This window comes from Ceratosolen solmsi, unplaced genomic scaffold (assembly GCF_000503995.2).
Source record: "Ceratosolen solmsi marchali unplaced genomic scaffold, CerSol_1.0 scaffold30, whole genome shotgun sequence".
Lineage (NCBI taxonomy): Eukaryota > Metazoa > Arthropoda > Insecta > Hymenoptera > Agaonidae > Ceratosolen > Ceratosolen solmsi.
In genome coordinates this window covers 7403864-7419820 of record NW_011948421.1, presented here as the reverse complement: position 1 = coordinate 7419820, position 15957 = coordinate 7403864, and the positions used below count along the sequence as shown (strand labels likewise).

Here is a 15957-nt window from a genome sequence, read left to right as displayed (position 1 = left end):
CAATTATAAGTATTAAACGTGAATGTTAATTCGATAATGGAACTTAGAAATGAAGGGAACTAAAATTTAATTAAATTCTATAAATGTGTTAATGTCACAATAATCATCATTTTTAAATTTATTTATTAAAAAGAAGTAACTGAAAATAGATTCTTATATTAAACGACTTTTAATTGAAGAATTCAGCTTTAAATCGAAATTATTTATGAGAATTTAACAGTATTTTAATATAAATAACAATAGTATGGAAATCATGAAGAATATTTGTAGAAGCTAATAAAATGTGCAAGAAGACGAATTAAACATTTTAAGTTATTGAAAAGGTAGAAAAATGAATCGTTATATAATTAACCTACAAAAATTATACAATTAAACAACGAATAATAAAACAAATTTAAAGTAAATTATTTTAAAAAGTAACACAAAAATAAAACAGAGAAGTAGTAAATCCACGATTTAAAGAATATAGGTCGTTAATGGGATGCATCTCCCTATATGCTCGGTGAGCTGCAGTGGCGAAAGCTTCGGCAGCGTATTAGATTCACAGCAGCAACAACAGCTTCCTCATTCCCAGCAACAACGCCAAGAGCAGAATCATCAGCAACAGCAACAACGGCAAAGACACGAGAACGTAGCACATCTACACCATCAACAGCAACAACGTGGATTCTATCAGCGTCTCCAACAACAGCAACAACAACAACAACACCAACAGCTTCAAGCGACAGAGGAAATCACAGAACCAAATACGGCGGGGACCGCCGGCGAAATGAGCGAAGCTGCAGCCGTCGGTGAGCTTTGGTGGACCGAGAGGCTAGTTGGCGAAGCTCAGGCAGAACATCCTGGCGAGCTCGTCAGAACAGGTTGGTTCACATAAGCGTTATACTCAAAAGTAATTATCAAAAACAAGCTTTAATACAAGTTGTTAATATTATTCAGATGCTGTTATGGCGGTAGTATACTATATTCTATTAACTAACTAAATATTTATAACAAATTCAATTTGGTTTAATTACATATTAAGACATATATTAAAATTATCAAAATAATTATTTTATTTATAATAATTTACAATTTCAACTGAAAAATTTTTTCAAGTATTTTAAAATTTATTAAGTTTGTAACGCTTAACCGAAGTACATAGCTAGTTTTAATAATTATTAATAAATTTCTGAACTACTTGAAAATATATTAATATTCTTAATAATTTTAATATCTATTTTAATTTTGAAATATTTTTCAATATGTTATTGATACTTACTGTATAATAATATTTAATTAGGTAGTATCAATTAATTCAAACAGTAATTGCTATTAATACAAATGTATGATATAACATATAAACAGGATCATAGTTTTATCATCTAACCTTTAAAAATATTTGTATGAAAAAAGTTTGAAACACAACGTGAATTTTCGATTATTTATTTCTATAAAAAGAATTATTCTTTTTAAATTAATACTGAATTTCTAAATATACAGACACAAAAAGCTATGGATACATAAAAGTACAAACAAAAATTTTATTAAGTGTAATAGACTAACTTAAATATAGGCTAAGTATAAATTATGTACAATTTAATAGTTTATATTACTTAGTCCTGCCAAATAATTTTTCTTGTAAATAAGAAATTTAAAAGATTTAATAATATTTATACATTATATATATACTTTTGATAAATATAATTTTCATTGTATATATTTTATTGTAAAAACCATTATATATATATATTTGTGTTAAATTAAATTTATTACAATAAATAATCAAAAATATAATACAATAAAAATAATAGAATGAAGATATAATAAAAATATTATAAAATATTACAATTCATTTGAATCAATTTCGTTAATTCAACATAAAATATACATATTTAAAAATTAATAATATAATAAAGATGTTTGGTCCTATAAATGAAATAAATCTTAAGGAAAGACAAATATTTATTTTAGTATATTTTTCATTTAGTTATCCACATCAATATTTATAAAGTTTTTATACAATTATTGAAAATAATTAATTTTAGTACATTCTATTATTCAATTTTATTTTTCAACAGGATTGATAAATTTTAGAAGTTTATTTTCTGAAATTTTGTATATTATTTAATTAGATAAATATTACATATTATTCGGTAATGAATTCGAAAATATGTTATAACAGTACTACTTCTTCATTTAATAATATGAACAATTTCGATGATACGGTAAACTTAATAAAATTATAACTAAATATGAACTTTGACAATAAGCAAGTCGACTCATAAATTTGCTACTTGATACGACTTAATAAGTTTACTGAAATCAATACGCTATAAATATTGTATGAAATTAATTATATATCTTTGAATCATAAAAATCATTTATTATAAAATTAATTATTATATTATTTTATTATGGCATATTTAAAAAAAAGAAGAATGTATTTTTATACTAATTACTAAATATGTCTGAATATTAACATTTGACAATATTGCACAAAATTTTATGTATATTCATAGGATTTTGTGTTCGTATAAGCTTCTTTTAATTCTTTTAAGAATTTTTTAAAGAATATATGTATTCATAATTATCTTTATAAATATAATTACTCTATTACATAATGTTTATAGAAAATTATTGATATGAATTTAAACTAAATTTATAATTTTAATTATTTAAAATATTAATATTAACTCTAAAATATTACATATCATAGCATTAGCCATCGATTAATATATTTTGATGTATGTATGTTTCTAAAACTAGATCTAAAACAAGATTAAATTATTTTCTGAATTTATTTTATTCTTAAAGCAATATTTGTAATAAATTAATTAAAAACAAAATTATATTTATCAAATATAAAATTATAATTTTCATAACAAAAATATAAATTTTTTAACATCAACTTGAAAATATTAATACTAAAAAACATTTTACTAACCGACAAAAACTACATATCATAAAATAAAAGTAAAATGTTTATATTAATTTTTATATAGATTGTGAAATATTAATTAAAAATTTCAAAAATATATTTGAGAATATAATTTTTAAATATTTAATTACTAAAATTAATAAAAAATAATCTTTTCTAGTCATTTCACAGCTTTCTAGTTAAAATTCGTTTTTCAAATATTAAATATTTCTAACAAGATATTTTTGATCGAAGTTTTTATGTATATTTTCTTGCAGTAGCTTGTTTACTTAAAGTATTAACAATAATGAATATGATTCTTCTTCTTTCAATAAATGAAAAAATTCTAAAGCATATAAATATTTATTTAAATAATGATATTTAAAAAGTACTATTTTTCAATGATATATTCTTAAAATAATTCAAATTCATAAAACGTTATATTTTATTTTTTAGATTTTAAAAAGCCTTCTATATATCATTATCATAAAATTATAAGATATACGTCGTTAATATTTCATACTTGTGCACCATATGTTTCCGATATATGAAACTTATTTTTATTTTAGTTTCAATGACAATTAGCTCTATGTTAGGTAAAACTTTTTAACCTTTTTCGATTATTATAATTTACATTAATTTAAATTTGTATAGTATTGCTTATAATGGTGTCATTACATCTATCTATTTTTATAAGAATATAAACAAAGATTTTATTGTAAGAAACATGAATATAATGGAAACAAAGAATGAAAAATAATATTTAAGTTTATACATAAATAATTTTAGTATATTTTTTTAATTTTTATGCTGATATAGAAGCAAAATAATCTAATGATAATTCATAAAATAATATTATACCATAATATTATAACACTTAAAATAATAATATTTTACAAGTACTGATATAAAAAAGGTTAGAATAGAGCTTTAATATTTATGTTTTTTAATACAATATTTTAAAAACATATTACAATGTAATATATTTTTTGTAATTTTATTTTTCATTAATTAATGTAACTGACCATATAAAAGCATAAATTAAAATTATATATTCATTTCCTCAAATAAGTTTTTTGTTATATTTAAATTTCTATTTATATATTAGCAATTAAATTAAGGTATATATATATATATATATATATATATATATATATATATATGACACATATAACTTATAAAATAAATTGTGTTTAATACAAATACTATTAATATGAAAAATATATTTTATTTTTAGATCTAAATAAGTTTTTATAAAATTATGTTTAAATTTAAAATAAAGTACTACTGACCACCTAATTTGTTCTGTCATATTAATCTGTATATAAGTATATAATTTATAATATTTATATATACTATGAAGAAAAGGATTACATAATTATTTTATTGTATAGTAATAAAATAAAAAATTAAGATAAAAATGTTAATCTTTGTCGTTTTTTAAAATAAATATTATAGAAAATATATCGTCATAGAAAAATAATTAGAAATATAAGAAGTAACGGGTAGAAATTAAATTATAAATTTTTAAATTAATTAAAAATTATATTTTGAAAAAATATTGCAATGAAATAGATAACTAATTTTATAAAAACATATAAAATCTGTATAATTAAATAATATTAATTCACTTATAAGCATGAGTGTTAAAACATTTACAAATATTATGTATTTAGCAACTTGAATAAAATAATTTTATAAAAATAAATTTTTTTATAAATAAATATATTTAACAGTTATATTTAACAGTTTTTTATTATAAAAAAATTTTAATGATAATGGTTTATAAAATTAGACGAATAAAATTACGTTTATTCATTTTAAATCATTGAATAATCCATTGTAAATATTGAATTAACTGATTACTTTTTGAATCACGTATATTAATTTCATTTAATAAAGTATAAAATATAAAAACTGAACTATTTTAACAAATTTCAAAACGCGCTTCAATACTTAAGCAATATATTTATCAAATATTAGATATTGTATATAAGATTATTAAATATAAGACTTAAAAATAGAAAATTATAATATTTACAAAATTATAATATTTTTTTTAATTAAAATGAACATATATTTTATATATTTGATTTCAGTAATCACAATATAATTTTTATGGACTTATTCTATTTTTTTAATATTTAAATGTTCATTATATTTCAAGCTACCACCTTATCTTTTTATTTTTTCTTTAAATTTTATATTTTTGAAGCAAATAATACATGTATAATATTCAGTTACATAGTCTAATATATCCAATACCAAAGTAATAAATTTTTTAATTTATTTGTGTTGTATAGAACCTTTTTATAGAGTTTAGCATCTCTATAGAGTTGCCTGAATAATAATTATAATATTATTATTATTATTAAATTAAATATAATATTATGGTTTCGCCATAACAATAAATTATTGAGTTTTCTTCTATAAAATTTCTGAAAAAATCATTGCCCAACTATGTTACACAATATAAAGAAATAGAAATGCTAAAGTAACTAATAGTAAACATATGCAAATAAAAAATAGAACATTATTAAAATGACTGGATGGAAAGGAAATGAAATGGATACAACATTTTTTCTATTTAATTAAGGAAAGTGTAAACAATTTCAAATTTTTTTCGATTTACTTGAGGTTTCATTTTTCTTATCTTCAACTTATTTTTTAACTTTTTTCTTAATCAGTATTGATATTGATTTAAGTTGAAATCAATCAGTCACAAAATGCATTTAAGAAATTAATAGATGGCTTAGTATTAAGGTAAATTTTCAAAAAATAATGCTTTTTACAATGAAAGCGTTTGCTTTGTAAAAAGCTTTAGTGAAGAATGATTCAATATTTAATTTGATTACATGTTACAATTTTTCCAAAAATAAATCATATTTATCTATGGATTTTTTTTTGGAATGAATTCTATAAAGTAAACGAATGGATATATTTAATTTAAATATTGTAAATGTTATATTTTATAACAAAATTTTTGTTTCTTTAAATAAAATTAATAAGCTTCAAAAACACAAAAGCATAATGATTGTTAATAAGCTTTTATACTAATAAATATTTTAATTTTATTAGGTACTAACAATATGATCTAAATATTTTATGCATATTTGAAGTTAATTGATCGTATCTATTTACAGGTTCCCCGTATTTCCTGTGTAGTCAGCTTCCAACGCACTGGCGCTCGAATAAGACGCTTCCTGTTGCGTTCAAAGTGGTTGCCCTTGGCGAAATTGGCGACGGTACCCTTGTCACGGTCAGAGCCGGAAATGATGAGAACTGCTGTGCAGAGTTAAGAAACTCTACTGCCCTCATGAAAAATCAAGTGGCGAAATTCAATGATCTCAGATTTGTCGGCAGAAGCGGAAGGGGTGAGTTTTCTTCATTGGATTTTCTAAGATTAAACTACGTCTTTCATAAATTTTTGAAACTAAATATTATAAATAATCAATTTTATTAATGAAGCAAACTAATTTGTATATAACAAAATATAATTAAATTGTTAATTAATAACAAAGTTTAATAACTAATTTAATAAATAATAAATGAAATGAATTAATAATATTTCTAATTTATATTTTAGTAAGCATTTCTTATGAATTAAATTAATAAAGATTACTAATTGAAAATCAATTATTACACAAAGATATTATTGCACATTTTTAATTAAAAAAATCAGTATAATAATAATGAAGAATAATTAACAACCACACACAGAGAGATATAAATATTATGTATTTATTTATTACAGCTTCTATATATTTAAGCAATAAATATTATAACTCTCTATAACTCTGTGTTTTTATATAATTATTATATAATTATATATAAATATAAATATAATACGGTTATACAGTATTAATTGATTAATTTATCATTATCTGATCATTAATATCATTATAATTTAAATCAAATGATTTGTTAGAAAATTAAAATTTCTAATTAATATCTTTATTGCATAGAATATTCGGTTTCTTAAGCAATATTAATAGTAGCTAGTTATAATAATAATCAAACAATTTTAAATAGCTATTACTTACTATTATTCTATCTTTACGATTATTATTATATCATATAGTCAATATTGACTAAAATCTACTTTATAATGTACTTTGTGTTAATTATAAGGAAGAATAACATATATAGTATACTTATTAGAGACAGGGAGGTAGTTATTATAATTAATTTCTGAATTATGAAGTAACACAAGCAAAAAGTAAAAATATTTTTAATAGTCACGGGAATTAAAATTTTAAATTATATAAGAAGTACGAAGAGCATATAATATGAAATACTATTTATTTGTGTTAGAATAAAATGTGCGAAAATAAAATATGATGGAAATAATTTTTGAATCAACAATAGTAATAGTGCATTATTTTCACGTATGTGTTAATAGAATTTTTTAAAGTAATTGTCAATTCTCGCGAATTATTCTACATACACACGCTTAATACGAATTTGTTCATTTACGATTGACATCATGCGTACATGTGCTGCAGACCATACTAGAATAGTTAGTGAGGGGCAAGAGAGGCGGAAAGAAGGATGCATGGGGAAAGGGAAGTTGCTTGATGACCATAACGATGATTACAATAACTGTGATTTTAGAGGGTCGAGGACTGCTGCGGTGCACCGTATTTCTATGTATCTGTCGATTGTCTAGTTGAGAGGTTGAGCTGTGAAGGCTTTTTGTCGTTAAGCCATTGATGAATCCTCTTTCTCTTGGATAATCTTTCTGTCTATCTCATTGCTCATATATACCTACGTACAGCATATTCATTGGGGATCGTTTAGCTGCCTGTGAAGGCATTGATTTTTTACCGGAAATCCCTTTCACTTTCATTTACCCACAAACTAACCTGTTGTGGTATTTCCTTTTGGTTTTGATTGAAATACAGTTTCATATGAATATCCAGTTGCTTTTATTCTTTTTTTTCCCCTTCACTATTTTGAAAAATATACTACTTGCGCTGGTACATTTTTTACGTTTTTTGATCTTTAAAAACAATGTAATTATTGAATCAAGAATTAGATTTATGAAGTGAACCTAATTTTAAAAGAACGTAATAAGTAATAATAGCGTAAAAAGTAACAGTGGCAGTATTTCACATAGATATCATTTTAAATATAAATTTTGTAGTATTTTAAAACATTCCTTTATATCTATAGAAATAATACTGTTACCAAATATGATATAAAATTAGCCCAGGAGTCAATTTTATTTAATTAAAAACTTGATTAATTTTAAACAAGTGATTTTATTATTCATTCTTTTATTTTTTAATATTTTAAGTTAAAATTATAGGTGTGAACATCAAATTTTATTTATAAATAATAACCGAATTCTTTCAAATATGAAATAAAAATTTTTTTCTTTACGTTAATTAAAAGTTTTATTGTGAAATAGGTAATATAGTCTAACAACCAACAATAATATTAAACAACTATTTGAAACTAGTAATCGAATAATTATAAAAAATAATTGTTGTATCTCTAATGTTACGGAAATCCTAAGACTTCCATGTTAAAGGTATTTCAATTTGCCTACCATACTTTTAAATTTGTTGTTGTTTATCTTTTACTAGAGGTACTGGCTTTTTATTCTTATTTAAAATACTAATAGAGTTGATATAATGATCTCTTACGTATATCGATTATATGTTTAATTTCTATGGATTTTTTTGTGTTATTATATAAAAATAATAAAAATTATAGAAGAAAAGTAGTTTGTACAAAAATTTAAATTATGAATGTTTACAATAAAAAATTATTATTAGTGTATTCAATAATAAATTATATTCTTAAATTTATTTTAATTCGGTTGGAATATTTTTAATTGGCAGTAACAGTAATTATGACGATTTCATAATTATTAATTAATTACTATTTATTTTCTTATGTTTTTAGACTTCTTAAAACAAAAATAAAATAAAATCAATTTTCAATATTTACAATCTAAAATATTATTTTTAAATAGTTATTTTAAAAGGGCAGAAATAATAATATGTATGATATAATGCAAGGATGTAAATAAATTTTTTTATACAATTATATTTGCTTATTTGTAAACTACAATAAATGTCAAGCATAATATTGTAAATTTATAGAAATCTTAATATATTACATTTTAAATAATATTAATAAATAATATCTGTAGGTAAGAATATCCAGTTAATCTAAATTTTTTAATATTTCCTTTTTATTACATCTTTGATATTGTTATAGCTATGGACAAAAAAGAAAATTAACGGTTAAGCAGTATAGGAATGAATCTTGGAAAATTCATAGTACTAGCGTTTGAAGCTTCTTTATACACGAGTCTGGTATTAGTTAATTTCGGAGTAAAAATTGAGTCATCGTATTCACGGTTGGATGAATATCAAAAGTTATGACCTAGACTCAGATAGACGCACCTATAGAACGAAAAAACGACGTATAGAAAAATGGATCGGTATGAAATTCCAATTTGAGAAGCATGGCAGTTGTTTAGCCTTGGATATTGCTCTCTGACACTAGCTCATGTTTCTCGCATCATCGTGTGCCACCCCGAATCAGATTGACGATCAACCAAAACAAAAGCGGGATCAGAGAAAAGCACAATGAATTATAGATCGACAAGTCACGACAAGTTTTGTTACGCATAGCAACAACTATTTTTCAAACAATTTTATCATTTTGTACTGCATTATGGCCTTTTCCAGATGTACAGGACAAAATATAGCATGTTCCCAATTTCGTGCACTTGCCCTGCGTTGCTATTCTTTACCAAATTCAGTACAGAATTTTCATTACAAAAATTCATTTTTTTTTCTTTTTTAGTAAAATTATTTTAATTGAAAACGGCAACAACATAATTTAATAACAAAAAATATAATCTAATAATTTTTTTAATTATGTTGTATTAATAATGATTCTTTTAAAATTGTTTATGAAAATTTAAATATTTTATTAATGATTAATAATAAGGTTATGATAACAAAATGTTGAAAACCTGAAGTTGATCTATTCAGTAATGAACACAAAAATTCACGTGAATTAAGCAAATGTATGGATTTGCGATTCAAAATTCATAACTTACAAGCTGCACAATGTTTCCATGAATGCAATTAATTTTTTTTTTATATAAAAAAGAAAGACGCATATTGATATCAATTAATCCCTAATTCCCAATTTCACTGATTGATTAAATAGCCGATGGCATGAATGTAATACGGCCACGATCCCTTTGCACTACTGTCACTGATCAGAAGTGAATAGTTCGTTCGCAGGTCGTTTATTAATTTGATTGCTCCTACGATTTCTCGGAAAATTGATATACGTTATACATATAATTGGACCACGGTAAAAGAGTCGGGTCCAAGGGAGTTAGAGTGATCAAGTATTTCAGATATTACTGTCCAGAAATAAATATCCAGTAAAAATAGTCAATTTTGTGATGTAACTTAATATATTTTATGTAATGTTATTGTTATTTTTATTATTTATTTTAATAATTGATAAAATATTGAAATCGATAACACATATATCACTATTATTGATCATTGGTTAATGTAATCAATCAATTATATTTTTTATACAGATAAGAGAAAAAATTTAGGTTATAGTATATAGTAATGTATATAGTACAACAAAAATGTTTAAATCTCAAAGATAATAACATTGACTTAGGTTATATATTAATTGAAATTATTGTTCCCAAATGTATGTTGTGCAGTATTGAAATATGCTAATTTATAATAAAATCAATTATGTATGACATTTTCAAATAGTATCACATCTTCAAAATTTTGTATAAATTTTATACAAAAACATTGGTACTCTCGATTTATATGTTATGTTTTATATATTTTACAAATATTTTTAGTTTTATAATTATAATTTTTTTATGATCGTATAAATTCTTAAATTTTGTTTTAAACAATAAATTACTTGACAAATACGTAAACAGATATTTCCAGGAAAACAGTATTATGACAATGCAACTTTCAATTTGATTTCACAAATATATAAATTTTTCGTAAATTGAATTTACTATCCAAACATATTCGCATTTGATGGAATAATTGATGGAAAAAAATACAATATACATTACAATTTAGATATCTTCTTATGTAAGTAACAAAACATTTAACATGTCTTTAATATTATTATAAAATAACAATATGTAATAAATATAGACACGGTATAAGAATGTACATAAAAAAGGTTAATGCCACGTGCATATCAAGTGAGGAGTGCTATATCAGAAACTTTAAAAACAAAAGTTTCAAAAGATAATTATATATATTTTATTTATTTCGATTCATTTTGAAAGTATTTATAAAAAGTTTATGGATTGAATTTTAAATAGTATATCTATTTTTCATTATACAGCAAACTTAGTGTTCCATTATATTATTAATTTCCACTATATTATTAATGTCCACTATATTATTAATTTTCATTAAATTTCATAAAATTAAACTAAAATTGATATAATAATATTTTTTATAAGGTATATTTTGAAATTATAAAATTTGTTTAAAATTATAGAAATTAAAAATTAAATTATTAAATACAAAAAATAAATATCAATTAATGTTTTTTTATTTACAATTCAATTGTTGAAAGAAATAAATACAATTTTTTATATTTGTTAAGAAGACTAATATTGAATAGGATACAAAAATAATAATAATAAAAAAAAATGTAATATTTCTTTGTATTAAAATTATGTGGACAAATATACATAAAAATGAAAAGTTTTGTAGATTATTTAAAATATGAAAGCATCTAAAACTTAAATATAATAAATTAAAAAAAAAACTGAATATTCATGTAAGAATCTATAAGTTTTTATTATTTTCCAATTGATGTTAGATATGATTCTTTTTTTTTTGTTTAAACTATTTTACTAATGGACTTTCTATTTATAAACAAGTACAAAATTGAAAATGATAAAAATAATATTCTCAGCTTCAAACTAAATTATTTAACAGCGCATTCGTTTTATTGTTCAAATCTCCTCTTCCCGTTCATTCTATATACTATTTCTTCTTTAAAATTTTCTTTCGTTTTCTTTACTTGTGCCCTGTTTTTTCTTTGTTTCAGCTTGCTTGTACCTGTAATTTATTGTTTTGTATTTTTATTTATTCAATCTTTATATGATCATATAATGTGAATTCTTCTTATTAATATATAGAAAATACGATTTTTTAATTTGCATTTCTTATTTATTCAGATTTACTTCTTTTACATAAATATTTAATAAAGGATTAAGTATTCACATAATAATAGTATTCACATAAAATTGTAAGTAATAATTTATCAAAATAAACATATATGTGCTTAGATAATGAATATTATATATTTGTATTTATAATAATAATTTTGAATAATTTTATATTTACAATAAATTAATAATAAATAATAATAAATTTCTAATAAGCTTATTCTATCTGATTGAATGGGATTCCAAATATTACAGAAAATTTTAATAATAATAAAAGTTTACTGAGTACTTTAAATAAACAAACATACACACATATATATGTACTAAATTTTATTAAACAAATTTAATCTAAGATAACATAAAATTATTATCACAAATATAAGATTTTGTTTAAACATATTTTTAAATCTATTTTAACAATAATGTATTAAAATTTTTGATTAAATATTATTTAATTAATATGAATGTTTTATAATACTTAAGCACTTAAACATTATAATAACTTTCATAATTTACTATAACATTAAAATAATGTCATTGGTTAAGTTTCAAATTTTTCAGATTTAAAACTTTTTAAAAAATGAATTATTTTATTTATAGTCAATTCTATTTGTACAAATTATGAAGGATTATCGTGATTTCCTCCTTGAGGCTTTCGACAAGTAACAATGCCTTATAATTAGGTATCATCACAAGAACTGTCTTCGTCAGTTCACGAGCCGTTATAGAAGCTGTCATCTGAGCCGCTATATACTCACTCCCTTATTACCTGAGCTCTACCAACCCCTTTTTGACGTCACCCGCTCACTTGCATAAATTCGTGCGCACACGTGGCTCCAGTTTTGTACTGGCAGAAAGCAACGACGCGTTGGGCCTGTATTCTATCTCTGCACATGACCGTTCCCATCATCGAGTATTAACCGCAGTTTCACCGACCATATACAGATCCCTCCCCCCTAAACTGTAGGTATTATTAGCTCTCCTTCACATCCGCCTATAACTACTGCTTCCTATCTACTACTCTTACTGTACGATTCAGTACGATAGCCCACCTCTACGCACCCCATACTTCATTTACTTTTATCAGTAAAGCGTGCATTTCACTTTTTAAAATATATTTTCATCGATAGCCAAATCAATAGTCCAAATTCAATCAAAATCAGTTTCCTAGTTCTCGTACCTATAGTTATATATATATATATATATATATATATATATATATTAATAATTAGACTAATAGAATAAATATAGAAATTATTACAAAAAAATAATTATTCGATTTAATTTATAAAAAAGTAATATAATGTGATTTATTGAGACAGAAGTAATTTAAATAAAAATTAAAAATTGATAAATAACTTATTTTTAAAACATTTAATGTTATTGTAGTATTTATTCTAAGTCAATGAACTATTCAGTAAATATGATTTGGGATATATAATATATATATATATATAATAATATAATAATATATAAGTAAATAGTACATTAAATGAAAAAAGACATTAAATATTAAACAAAGTTTTAGAAATTATTAACAACCAAAATTCAAATAAAAAAGAGTTCTCTTACTCATAATTATTGTCTAGATTGTACTGTCATAACTGAAATTAAACAGATGACAAGGACGATATACATTATTATTGCGACTGACACGTTTCTCTTCATCATCCATAATGTCTATTACTAAATTCTAATTATTTCAATTAAAATATACATAATGTTAACGGCAATACTATATGCTATGCTTTATATATGACAATTGCTATTTAATTGAATTTTTCTAAGATTAGACTGTAATAGTTTATTTTATTAATAATGTGAAATTCATACAGGAATATTATTATTTAATAATTTTATAAATATCTGTATAAATATGAAAATATTATAAACACAGAAAAATAATAGATTTTAATAAATAAAAACATTTTTTGTCAAAACAATTATTAACTTTTTTATATATATTAAAAATATTTAAAGTCAAATTTTAAATATAACTATTGATATTAATGTTCTATATGATACATATATAAAAATATAAATTGAATTCAACGATATAAAGTACATAATACTAAGTACCAGCAATCATTTATATTATTATATTTGTAAAATTTTATGAAAATGAATTAAGTAAAACTTATTATAAATAAATAAATTATTTTATATATTCGATTAAAAATTAAAAAGAATACCAAAAATTTGTGTAAATGTAATTTTTTAATTTATTAAAATTTTTATTATTATAATTGTGTATTAGTTAGATTATAAATATACAACTATACATAAAATTGCAAATATATTTGAAACTATAAATTACATTTTTCATACATTGTATGACATTAAATATTGAAAACATTATTTTTATTTAAAATTTTTATTTTATATAAATAGATGTTTAGAAAAAAAATTGAGTATGTTGTCTACTACATTTTTAGTTAAACATTATTTAATAAAAATGAAATAATAATAATGGAATTAGCAGATTAATACAAGATTTTAAATTAATATAATTAAATTAAAAAATTTCATTTTGTGTAAGAATATAACAAGTAAACTAATTCCGAATAAGAAAAGGAAAGAGAAAGAATGAGTGGGCACTGAGAACATGTAAATTGAAATATAAGTAGCATTATAATATTTATTTTATTTTTCAGTCACAGTAATTTGTAGATTCTTATCTGCAATATATGTATAACTGCAATACAGAATAAGGCGCTATATCACAAACTAACCTTTTCAGTTCTTCAATTCGCGCTGAAAATAAAAAATAATAAATTGCTGATTTTCACATAGTTTAGAGTAGTATTAGGTACATAGTCATAGAACAGATTAGACTATGTTTCATTGCAATCATTAATCATAATCTTAAATGGATTTGATAATTAACAATTTATAGACTTATATTATATCGCTCAAATTAATTTTCTCTATCACAAATGCAAGCTGTATTTTTTTATTGTTTTCATAGTTCACATGATTTATCGGTAGACTTAAATTTGGGTATTTATCTAACTTTATTATATTATTAAGCTGGAGTGAAGAACAATAGTTCGTTTTCATAGAATTCGCGCTCATTATAAATAAAATATGGCATTCAATTAGTATTATTGATACAGTGATTCATAATTTTATGTGGCTATAATATAAAGAAATTACATTTCCTATGCTTTATTTCATACAATAATCAGTTTTTACAATATTATTTTGTATAAACATCTACTTTAAATCTAATTTAAGAACACGAATTAGTTTTATTATAAAATATATGATAAAAATATATTAATTGTTAGTTTTAAGAACTTAGTATGAGATTTTCTATTTTTTATAAATATGTTTTAATTAGAAGTAATAGATTTTTTAAAGAATTTATGTAGTAAAACTATGCAAAAGTGTTAAATAAAATGTATATAATTCTATATAATGTTTATATTTTTTCATTTATAATCAATAAAGTATATTGTATTACTTTTATCAAATTATAAACAAATTCAATTTTATTATATTATATTGTATTATATTATTTTATGTATTATAATATATTGTATATTGCATATTTGTATCTTATTTTATTTATTTAAGAAAAAGAACTTTAATGATTAAGTATTGACACGAATATTGTAAGTACTTTTGTAAAAAAGTAATTTTTAAACAAAATTATACTTAAATAAATTTGGCATTTTAGTACAAAAAAGTACGAAAATTATATTAAAATATAAAAACTTATTAATTTTTATAACGCAATACTTCAGATTAATATGTTTAATATGGATAGAATAAACTTTTATTAGACTTTGAAATTTAAAAATGATTTTAAAAATATTAAATTTAAAAGAATGTTAGT

The 15957-nt window shown here is 21.5% G+C and overlaps 1 protein-coding gene across 1 annotated transcript in view; it reads left to right on the top strand.

Annotated features, from left to right (window-relative positions):
• Positions 1 to 411: 411 nt before the first annotated feature.
• Positions 412 to 15957, top strand: part of LOC105361693 (runt-related transcription factor 1) — a 53226-nt gene continuing 37680 nt past the window's right edge. The window contains exons 1-2 of the mRNA XM_011498944.1: positions 412 to 863; positions 6043 to 6273. Coding sequence (XP_011497246.1) covers positions 482 to 863; positions 6043 to 6273 — 613 coding nt within the window. The 5' untranslated portion in view covers positions 412 to 481. The remainder of the gene's footprint in view (positions 864 to 6042; positions 6274 to 15957) is intronic.